The 12427-nt window shown below is 30.7% G+C and overlaps 1 protein-coding gene across 1 annotated transcript; it reads right to left on the bottom strand.

The window, feature by feature from the left end:
• Positions 1 to 4415: 4415 nt before the first annotated feature.
• On the bottom strand, positions 4416 to 9483 carry LOC100796983 (uncharacterized). The gene is made up of 9 exons (XM_003530848.5): positions 8800 to 9483; positions 8106 to 8281; positions 7283 to 7461; positions 6502 to 6786; positions 6339 to 6397; positions 6207 to 6243; positions 6054 to 6125; positions 5611 to 5932; positions 4416 to 4880 (listed from the first exon to the last, which is right to left on the bottom strand). Exons 1-9 carry the CDS (start codon positions 8930 to 8932, stop codon positions 4464 to 4466), a joined length of 1680 nt encoding a protein of 559 aa, XP_003530896.1. The 5' UTR covers positions 8933 to 9483; the 3' UTR covers positions 4416 to 4463.
• Positions 9484 to 12427: the final 2944 nt, after the last annotated feature.

Raw genomic sequence — 12427 nt, 5'->3', positions numbered from 1 at the left:
GAATTGATTTCTTAATTGTTTTTATTTTTTAAAATTTCTTTTGTGTCATTAATTATCTATATTTATGTTTTGTTTGAACTAAAAATAATATGATGTTGCATATGTTGTCATTATTTTTTTTCATATTTTATTTTTTTTCACTTTTTGAAGAGTTGAACTCCTTTATTTTGCATATTTTTTGTTTTATCATGTTTTTATTCCTTATATCTTCATTTTGTAGTAGTTTTACCAAAAATATAATAATGACTAAAAACCTATAAAAATTATAGAATATTTAGATACGAGACTAACAGAGGAAGAAGGAAAATATAGAGTCAAAAGACTAAATAAACCAAAAACAATTCATAATCAATAAATAAGAAATCATCTAGAATTGAAATCCTTTGTATTTTCATATTACTTGATTATTAAAATTAAAAAAACATAATTAATGAACAAGTTAAATTAAACTAAAATATTTAACTTACAAAATAGATATAAAATTACAAACAATAGAACAAAATACTTAAATTTGAAACAATACAACAAAATTTCTAAAATACAAATTATAACATAAACTTAAGATTGTTGACTTAAGCCTACATGGTGGGGGCATTTGTTTTTTGAATGGCCCGGAATGTGACACATGGAACATTGTTTTGGCTGATCTGCTTATTAGATATCCATTTTGGTGTGTATACGAGAGGAGATTGAACGACCTTTAGAATTTATTTTCTTCTCTAGGTCAGGGCAAATTTTTTTACTCGTGACAAGGTGGACATTGCGCTTTATTGTGCAATTCCCCAAACAATCCTTTGCATATGTTGGAGACATTTTCCAAAGTATACACATGATGTATGTAGTTTCTATACTCATGGTGAGCATGCTTACAAGTAGCAACAACATGCGAGCAAGGCATGTGCACTTTTTAGAATTTATCATAGTCGCACCACCTCTCATCTAGCTTGACTGTGAAATTTCCTGCGGGCTGAACTTGTCTCGGGTTAATTGTCTCCTGGATTAAGAATCATGTTTTGCATTGATTGAACTCAAGAACAATGTGAGAGTTTGCCTTTCTCTATGCATCTTTTATAATCTTGTTTAGTACTTGTGTATAAACTTGGTCAAATATAATCATTGTTGGGACTTCTCTCCCTTTATAGTTAAACAATGCATCACACCTTGTATAAGTTGATTTTACTAGCATACTTATTGACAAAATTTGTTTTCTTGAACACCAAATTAATTGACTCAACAGGATTGATGGTCATGTGTTCCCATCATCGGCCACCATCCCATGCGAAAGTCTACTTTTCTCGCGAAATCTCCCTAAGTCAATTAATTGCTCGATTACCATCTACTTCCTTCCTCAGATTGTTGTAGTAGTGATTAAACATAGGTTATGTCCTTGCATATGCTAAGTAGTTATAAACATACAATTTCAATATTATGAATAATATAAAATTAAGTAATATTTAATATGAATAGAAAGAAGTTTGACATTCATCCATATTGATAATTAGTTTTTTATGTCATTGTTCTTGAACCTCCTCATGTAATTTTGTGCAATGTGTCGAATGCAGAACTCATGTACAAAATTTTGTATCGTTCACCCACTATCACGTCTTGAGTAGATACTTTTTATTAATTCATGCCTATCTGAAATCAAGCGTAGACCATCTTGTGGGGTGGCATGCCTTTTTAAATTTTTAAGGAAAAAAAGTCATGATTCCGTTGTTTTACCTTTGACAATGGCAAAAGTTATTGGAAGGATTTTACTGTTGCCATCTTGTGCAACTACTATAAGGAGGGTCCCTTTATATTTACCAAATTACCATACAATTATGTTCCATCGACCTAAACCACAAATTTGCAATATTGAAATCAATCGATACACGGTCTGAAATTCCAAAAAAGATGATGAAATTTTACGAAACCCTATATTATTTGACCTTCTTATGGTGGCATTGATAGTGTTTCCTTCTCAAAGACCTTAACAGGAAGAAAATGGTGCATAGCTTGCAACAATCTCGATAGATTGTGCAATGAACTTTCCCAAATGCCGTAAATATTTTCAATGACCTTTTGGCTTGCAAATCATGTTTTTTGGTGCGTGGTAGTGTATCTTTTAGTGCTTTTGACATGTGCTATCAAGACTCACACTAAAGTTGATGGACATTTTCAATCAACGTGTGAATGCTTTTACTAATGAGTAGATAAGACAACTTTACATGATCTTGTGAGATTGTTAAATTTGAACATGTTTGATGTTTAATAGCTTTCTAAGACAATTTTGGAAAACTAATTTTGTTAACACTAATCTCTGGATTGATTTTAAGAAACTAAAAGTAGAAAGTTTTTATTTGAAAAAAATAAAGGTTGGCATTAACAAAAACCATTAAAAAAAGATATTTTACCCGAACCAATATATGCCAAACATGCATCTACACAAGAAATAGTAAATGGACAACTTATAATGTTTTTTTCTTCTTAATGAAACCTTATGATGTTCTTCTGTAACTATATATGTAGGCTGCAATGTGACCTTGGATGGTATAATTGATATTGTTTCTGACCCTCTCATGCCCTTGATTGATCTATTGAAGTCTCATGGGAAACTAGTAACGGTTGGGGCACCAGAGAAGCCTCTGGAATTGCTACTCCCACCTTTAATTATGGGTAAGAATACAAAACTATTTTTATGGGTAAGAATACAAAACTATTTTTATCATTCACTTGAAGGCAGAGTTCATAGGTATAGAACAACCAAGCACATGCATGATTTTATCTCAATTCCTTGCAAGGAAAAAGATAACTTTTTTGACACCTAAAACATTTTCTCTCTCCAAATCTAATGTTTAATGAGTAGGTAATTTTACCCGTTAGATTTCAAGAAAATAAATTATAAGAATTATGAGTAACTCTGTTAAAGTTACACTCGAGTAAGTTGATCTTCCCTCTCTCAATTTATACTATAGAGGTTTGGCTATTTAATCATAATCATGTTGGCAATGAGCATACATAGTTTCTTCTTTTCAAAAAAATTGTTCTAATAAAACACTGATGATGCAGAGAAATTTATTTATGAAATTTTCACCGTCATTTTTCGTATGCTACTTTGTTTGTTGTAAAAGGAGGATGTTTTTAGTATAGAATGCACTGTTGCATCCTTTGAATATTAAAAGTTAAAACCAAATTATAAAGCTTAAGAGTATTATCATTACGTATTATTGGCAGTGAGAAAAAATATATCTGGTAGTACATTGGAGGAGAATCAAGGAGACACAAGAGATGATTAATTTTGGTGCTGAACACAATGTTAGACCTAAAATTGAGGTAATTCCTATGGATTATGTGAACACAACAATGGAGCGTTTCCAGAAAGCTAACGTTAAATATCGATTTGTGATTAACATTGGGAACACGTTGAAGCCACATCATTAGTTTTGGGCGAGTCAGAAAACAGAGAGACCATTGGCGAGGGCAAGGGGACACTACAATAATACAAAGCACTATTAAGGACATTTCATATTCCTTGTGTGATTCTCCTAATAGATCTTGTGTTTCCATTTTTATTTTGGATAAAGGGAACTGAATAATTGCATTTAATCCATTATATAATATATATATATATATATATATATATATATATATATATATATTTTATAGAAGAAAGTCTTACTCCTTCAATGTTATATGTGTTGGCTTATGTTTTTAAAAATAAAATTAAATCTTAGTCCTCTAAAGATTTTAATTATTTTATAATTTTTGTAATTATCAATACACTAATTTGTTAAAAAATTAACTTGTCACCAAATTAATCTCTCAAATAACTAAATGGAAGACTAAATTAATGACAAATTCTTTTCAAACTATTATTTAAATAACCAATCTTTTGGAGAACTTATGAGATGATATATGTTTCCAGTGTCACTCAAATATTTCGTGCTTCAAAAAATAGATATAACACTTTGATTTGTCACATGATGTTGAGTTTTGCTCGTAGGCAAGCAAACCAAGTTGTTCTTGCTCTTGCAAGGACGTTTAATTTTTGTTACCCCCACAGATTCTTTATAAGTAAAAAAGAAAACAAACAATATTACAATTTTAACAAAAGTAAAACAATAGTAGAAAGTGAGTGATACTTATACATTGTCAACACAATATTTTGTTTTTTTTTACTTTAACAACCAATCAAAATTCAAATCAGGTATGATTTTTAAATGATTTTTATAAAAGTCAATAGATGTGGACTTATAACTAGATGAAAGTGTAAATCAACTATTTACTCAATGAACACAAATTGATTTCTTCCTTTTGTGAATGGTTTTGCATCAACTATTCACTAGTATATATTGTCTTCTAACTCGATCAAGATGTAGCTTCGCTTCACCTTGGTTTTTTTCTCTGTTATGGGGTCCAGTGAAACACTACTATTGATTTTTTTTTCTTTCTTTCTATTCAGTTAATTTTCCATTGTACAACTATACTTCACTCATTGCTATTGACAAAGATGAATTTCTGTTGGGGTTCTTGCTAAATTTGTTCTTCAGTTTTTTAGCTATGTAGAGCCTAACAAACGCTTCCTCCCTTTGGGGGCGGTTTGCATAGAGTATCCAGAGAACGAGACAAAGCAAGACACCAATTGAAATTAGGCCCAATCCTACATTGATAACCTTAAGATAATGGTTCAATGGAAGACAGTAACGTGAAGTAATTTCTTTGAATGCATGCCTCACAAAATTGCAATTCTGAAGGCTAAGTAAAAGTGGAGTATAATGTTCCAATGCATAACTTTCGTTAACTACTTGTACTAACTCCAAGTAAATCTCTGGGGTCACCCTTCCAACAGTGGTGCAAACACCATATTCAGATGTCTTGCATTCATACCTCTTCCAAACCTGTAAAAAGTTCAAATAAAGAATTTGATGAATTGCCTCTAAGCCATTGGAAGGAATAAAAATTAAAAAGGACAAAACCTAGATGCAATTCTTTAGGTGTTTTTAGTGTTGTTCTCCAATTAGAATTGGAGTTTCATCTTGATAATCTGAATAATAAATGTTTACATTCAAAGTCAGCATACGTTCCCAACATGAAACTCTAATTCTAATTGAAAAACAACACAAAAAACTTGCAAGATATCGCATCAAGGTTTTGTCTAGATAAAAACTATAACATAAATATAACAACAATTCAAATCTTACAAGAGTAACTTTGGCGATACCACTTCTCATCAATAACTTAAGTTAGTTCAATGACACGAAGAAATCAGAATTATATAACACATTTGTAGTTCAACTGTTAAGTATTATTTCTTACTCAATCATGCTCTGCTATATAAACACTAACAAGCCTAGGTTTAAAATGCAAGACTGCCAGTAGAACTTTTCAATCACCAAAAGGGATATGAAACTTAGAGACAATTGTTGGACTAACCAACCATCAACAAAAAATTAATCTTTCTAAATTCCCATGTAATATTGAGTGCATCTCATGTTTTCAATAAATTTTTTCATTAATAACTTCCTTGTCAAAAAGTGATTGATCAATTTTCAAAATAATTTTAACTTCCTGTTTCACACAAGTTCATTTCCCTCTCCAATTTCAAAAGTGAACAGAGAAAAAGTATACCAGTGAAGCATTGGCCAAGGACACTTCTTGAGGTGTACACTGGTGTTCTCGAAACTGAGAGTCAAAGGGATAGCACAAAGGTGGCATTGCAGGTCCAGATTGATTGTAATAATTCATACTACCTTGTGATGGACTTGCATCTGCAGTGTCATAGATGAACCGATTGACAATACTAACAATATTGGTAACAACTTGTTTACTCTGAAAAAGTGTCTTGTTTGTGGTTCTCTGATCAACACATGGAAGAATATGGCTAAGAGCAGATTCAGCATGCGGATTCTCCACCCATTCTCCCATGGCCATGCAGGTGTCACAAATTGCACTATAATAAATGACAAGAAATAAATTCCAGATAATTGAATTTCAACAAGTTAAGAAAAGGTATAGCTAGTTCATTCTTAATGAGCAAGTTACATCGATCTCACACCCAATTATGCCCTTACTTATTAAGGATTGTGAAAACTCCACAAAAAATGAATGTGGTTGCAACCAATAGCCATCCAGTGATAACAAATCTGCAATGGAATATTAAAATATGAAAAGGATCTTTGAGACAGAAGCAATAAGCAAAGGTGTTATCATAAGTCATAACTTACATGAGGATTGCGTGTTGATATCCAAGGATAGACAGGACTGAAGAAAACATATAAGTAAATTATGAGAAAGAAATAATGTAATTATAAAATTTGCTCATGGTATTTAAGATAATGACATCAATCAATACATACTTAACCCGATTACAGCCAGTAGAATCATCACTGCTGCCATCATAATCAAAGCTAGACGCCTGCAAAATGAATCAGTTTACAATATAAATGGATGGCAAATGCCAGTTGCCAATATTAAATTGTAAATGAGAATCGAACAATGTGAAGTTAATGAAAAGCATACGCAGCATTGAATACTTTTCGTATTTTAAATGAATTTTCATTTGTCTGCTTGGAAAGTGTATCTGCTGCAGAATCTAGATCTGCATTCAATTTGTCAATATCATCCATGATATTAGATGGAAGAAACATCTCTGCCACCACGATAGTTTTGGTAAGCGCAAGATACTCTGTCACATTTCTTAGAGTCTGCACTGTGTAGTCTGACTGATTGACAACATAATGGAGGGTATCCACTGCCTCACCATGGAATTTATCCTGCCCGAAAGAAAGGACGATGCATCCAGTCCTGCGGAATTAAGAGAGGATAAAAATTGTTAAACCAGGCAACATTCACCTAAAGCTTGAATGGAATAATCAATTATTTTAAATTCTGGTTCCAGGGATAGGAATTTGATGAATTTTGTCAATGGACTTCTTTCAAGTGTCAACTTCAAAATTCAGCATAAATGCAAGAATAACTTTAACTACACAACAGACAGGTAAAACAAGATACTGAAGATACTTCTTGGCCCTAGATTTTTTTTAAAATAAGCTTCTCCCATAAGTGAAAATTAAATATGCCTGTGTTTCATAATGCCGATTCTTAAAATTTCACAGCAATTAAACGATTTTATCACACCAAGCTGTCAGTGCAGGTGTTTATTCTTGAGTACAAATGATTAAACAACCAACTTCATATGTTTACGGTTAAAAAGCATAGGAAGGCAAGTATGAGGAAATAAAGCACTCTAATCTAATGAAGTTTTAACAAAGAGACATAAAACCAAAGTTCAGAGAATTACGTTACAACACAGGTGAATAACAACAGCAACACAAGCCAAATTCTTTGCAAACGATTTGAACCTTTATCCTTGATGTTAATTCCCCATCCACAGCATAGATGAATCACAAGTGCCAAGCCAAATGAGATAAACCACAGGACAGCAAGGGTGAAACCAGCCACACCAGTGAATCCAACTGACTGAATATATAATAGTTAAAAGACTGATTAATTTAGTTGAAGTGAACACCAGAATTTGGAGGCTATTAGGAACAATAGAGGGAAAAGAAATTCTCTCAAAGAACAACATAACTGAACAAGAGTAGAATAAAAAAACAATGCAAAGAAATTTCAAGTGGCTATGATTGTAATGTGCAAAGAACTATACTAGTGTGGCATGTAGAAATACAAATGTACTGAGTAAAGTAAATATCAGTCATTTATCCTATTACTTCAGCATCAAGATTCACCATATTTACCATGTCTCAAGCGTGAGGAAAATTAATATTGTCTAGCTATAAAGATGTTTAATGATGTACAATGTCACAACATCCCAACCCTTTTCTTTTGCTCAATTGTTACATCTACAGATTTACCCTTCTATCATAAAAGCAGAAGAAAAAATGAAAAAGAAAAATAACCAAACAAATAAAACAAGTTCAACCAGAACATCCTCGAAGTTCAATTTTCAACCCTACAGAGTAGAGACCAAAGATCCAGAGTGGTCAATAGGAGATGCAAGGAGGAAACAAACCAGAATATCATATATTGTTGGGATAAGAAGATACATAATGACTCAGTATCAGCCATTTGAGTACATAATGAAAATGAATTATTGAACTTACGGCCCAGTAATGTCGATTTGCAATGTCCCAACCACCATGGTAACGTCGAAATCCCTGTAGAATGTCAGGTCTATTGGTTCTGTTTGCTGCTAGGACAAGAGTACCCTTAGTTCTAGGACGTGCTGCTTGAGCTACTTGTGTGACTTCATTCTTCCATGGACCCAAATTGTCTTCCCCTTAAAACAAAAAGGACAAAAGGACAAGGTGAGAAGTGAGAACAAAACACATATTTATACAGACAAAAACTTAGATGCAATTCCTAAAATATCGAGGTTTCGCAGATTATCGAGGTGAAACTCCAATTCTAAATGGAGAACAGTATCAAAAGTACCTAAAGAACTGAGTCTAAATATTGCACAAAAAGGCATAATCGAAATGCGTAAACTATTGAATGAAAAACCTGGTTTGTTTTGCAATTGTAGAAGATGTCATAATTCACGTAATAAGCATTTAGCAATAAATTTTTCAATTTGATCAGCGAATGTGATCCAATTTTCTAGATACTCCAATATGAAATGAAACATTAATAGTTAGTATGTTCCCATTTTATTTTATTTTTTTCATTACGTGCCCATCTCTCAAAAAAACCAAACAATTGTCAGAAAACAAGATCTGCAACCATAACTATAAATGTGTAACACTTTCACTATAATTAAGGTTACAGACTACAGAGACATGTGCAAGAAGCACCAACCTAGGATAAACTTTATGGGATGTTTGGAGGACCCAGTTGGAGATAAAGCTGAAAGTAAGTGAACAGAGAGTACTAGGGGGAAGATGAACAAGATCAAATGAAACAACACAGTAGAGGGAACAACGCACTTCATTGCTACAACAAAGTTCACTGTTCCATTTTGGATTCTCAGTTCAATTAACCCAACTCTTAAATTAAAACATTAATCTAACATAGAGATTGAGCCAACATGGTGATGGTGTTTGTGCATTGTATTCTAACTAATGAGTGGAACATTTATGGAAAGATAGGAGGAGGGGGCACGTGGTGTGCTTTAGTATAGTGATGAGGACTTAAAGGGATGGAAAACCAAAAAGGTGGGTGTGATTTAATTAAAAGAACTAGTTTAGTTCATTTTTTCCACTGTGATTAAAACCCACTAAGTTAAGTAAAGCAATGCCGCAACTTTTGAAAATTGATGTGGTATTTGCAATTCGCTTACATTTATCTTTATTCTTTACTGTTTTTTGTTGCCTTTTGGTTTTCGTTTTTTTTTTTTAAATTTTATTTTAGAAGTTCTTACTACTATCTTGTACTTGGTAATATTGAACACAGTTGGTAGAAGTCCTATTTTTTTAAGCATGGTTAATTTGATTCCCTGACCGTACAGGGGTAGTTGGGTGGGACAAAATTTAAGTGATTTTTACTTTTCATGATTTTCGATAATGGAAATATTTGCTTTTAGAAAAAAAGTTCATTAAATTTTTCCTCAATTTTTTCCTATTCTGAGTTTTAGTCCCTCAAAATTTATTTAACAAGTTTTAGTCCTTTATTGATTTTTTGCCGGTATCTTTAGTTCCTCAATTTGTTTTGCTTATTTTTAGTTTTTTTATTTATTTTTATTACTTAAAATATATAAAAATGAGGAATTAAAATTACAAAAATAATGACTAATCTTGAGTAATAAAAATAAATGAGAAACTAAAAATGAAAAAAAAAAATTAAGAGACTAAAAATACTGATGAAAAATTAACAAAGGATTAAATTTTGTCAAAAAAAACTTTTAAAAGAATAAAAATTGGGATATAAAAAAGTAGAGTAACTAAAAATTAATTAACCCAACAAAATTTCTCTGTACTTAAGTAATTGGATGAAAAAAAACAGGCTATCCGCTGGATTAAATAATTGCGTAAAAATTTTAATTGTTGGATTAAACTTAATTATTTTTATTTTGTAAAAATATTTCCATATGATTTATTTATTTATTTCACATCCTTTTTTCAAGTAGGGAAAAATTTCAAGGTGAATTTCAATCAAGAGATTATGTTTTACCCACACATATAAAATATTTTAAATTTTTTATTTTTTTCAATTTTAGAAAAAATGTTTTCATTTTCAGTATTTAAGAAAAAAACAAAAAATAAGTTTATATTTCTGTAATTTAGTCAATAAAATAAAAATGCTACAAAGTGATGATGCTTTAATAAATATAATATAGGTAAATATGATGAACATGTTAAAATAAATATTTGATAATTTTCTTTACTCTTATATAATTGATCTTGTCAATAAATATTGTTAATTATATATCCAAATAATACAACCAAATATAAATAGTTATTAAGGATGTCTAATTGAGTTGATGCGTAAATTATAATAAATCTTTTAGTACATGTTTTTAATTTTTACGGATAAAAAAATATAAATAATTAAGATTAAAACCTAATTATTAATCACTTGAACACTTTAAACAATTATGTGTATTTTTTAATCTTAATTATTCAAATATACAATCTACTGCCTCTATATTTGTATATCTCATTTCTAAGTTGATGTTTTCCTTGTGTATATTTTTTAAAATTTAAAATCCTTAGGCATTTTCATTAACAATATCTATATATATATATATATATATATATATATATATACATTAACAAAATTATATTATTAATATTCGTCTATAATAATTTAAAAAAATGTAAAAAAACTGGCACATTTTTATAATAATAATAATTATTATTATTTACTTCAATGGAACTTTATTTACTATGTATATTATATTTAATTATAAAATTGTTAATATTATAAGAAATGAATTTATCTTATTTGTTTTTTATATGTGGTATGTGACGTATGTGAATGTACATTAGTATTTCTGACAAATAATAACATTAATAAATGAAAATTATAAAAAAAAAAGAGATTTTGCTTCTACTTCATGAAAATGATATATGAATAAACTAATGAAGAAGTCTCAATCAAAAGTCATTTTCAATATTTTACATTACAATCCCCGTAGTACTGATATTGCACGGTGAGTGATAGATTACGACAAAATAATATTCTGGAATGGTACTCGTTACTTTCTTTAATGATACCAAAGAAGACACGTTCATCTTCCTTTTTGCCACGAAAAGGATATATAAATCTAGGATAACAATTACAATTAATCAAAGGGAGAAGCTAATTAATATCAGTCTCTATCAAACAATGAATTAACCCCATGCTAGTGTATATGTTGGCTTCTAACTTGGCTTACACGTTGTTCTGAATTAGTTTGAAAGATCGTAAGGGGAAATCAACTACAACTCTCAATATATCTTTCTCATCTAGGCTTTCAGAAATTTATCAGGTAACTAACTGCAAAACTTATTCTAAATGGAGTAAATTATAATTTGATATAAGAAGGAAAGTGTAATACTTGCATTTCTAAAGAAAAAAAAAACATGTAATTATTTTCTATTTTAACACAAGTGTGAACTGGGAAGAGCATTATTGTATTTGTATCCCTCAGAAGAGGAGTAAGTAATTTTACTTTAACACGAAGTTAAGTTAAATAAATTAAATTGTATATTTTAACATAAGAGAAGGAGAGGGTAGTGTACAAGTATTTCTTAAAGAAGAAAGAGTAATGTGTTCCTTTTATTTTTAATATAAAAAAATAATCATAAAATAAATAGCAATAAAGAAGACTCTTTATATTACAAATTTTCACTTCTCTCTACCGTTTCTAAGTATATCCAAACATAGATTTTTGCTTTGTCCGAAATATGTTTATTTTTGGTACAAAAGTCACACTGAAATTCGAATTTATGATTTCATGTACATTACTTCATCTCCCACCACTAGGTCGATCTGGATGAGTATCCAATGTTGGTTTCAAAATTCAAACTTTATGATTTGTTAAATCACAAAAATATGCAATGCTGTGTTAATTTGTAGTTGCTTCACAAACAGACTGTCATCTTTGAATACTATTAGACCATAAGCCAAAAAATATACCTAACTGAGGAGAATGACAAATCAAGGGACTGCACAAAGGCTCTCATAGCAAGGGTTGCTGTAGTGGGAACAAGCAGTACTAGTACGGAGGATAAGATATGCTATTGTCTTTCACAAAAGCATGAGTGAAACACGTACAAACTACAATAAAAAAGGTCTCCAATCTTTTTGCATAGCTCCCTCGGAAGCACCCTTAAAAGGTCTCCAAACATGTATGCCAAGCTAGAAGCCAACATGCAACACTGTTACAGAAATGCAGTTTCCAAAATGCTATTTCAAAGAAACTATTTTACCATAAAGAATGCTAAAATTTCACTTCTAAATACTTGTAATCAAAAGGTCCCCTAACCAACTCTAAAGTCTCTGC

Source organism: Glycine max, chromosome 8, assembly GCF_000004515.6.
Source record: "Glycine max cultivar Williams 82 chromosome 8, Glycine_max_v4.0, whole genome shotgun sequence".
Taxonomy (NCBI): domain Eukaryota; kingdom Viridiplantae; phylum Streptophyta; class Magnoliopsida; order Fabales; family Fabaceae; genus Glycine; species Glycine max.
This window is presented reverse-complemented; position numbering and strand designations above follow the sequence as displayed.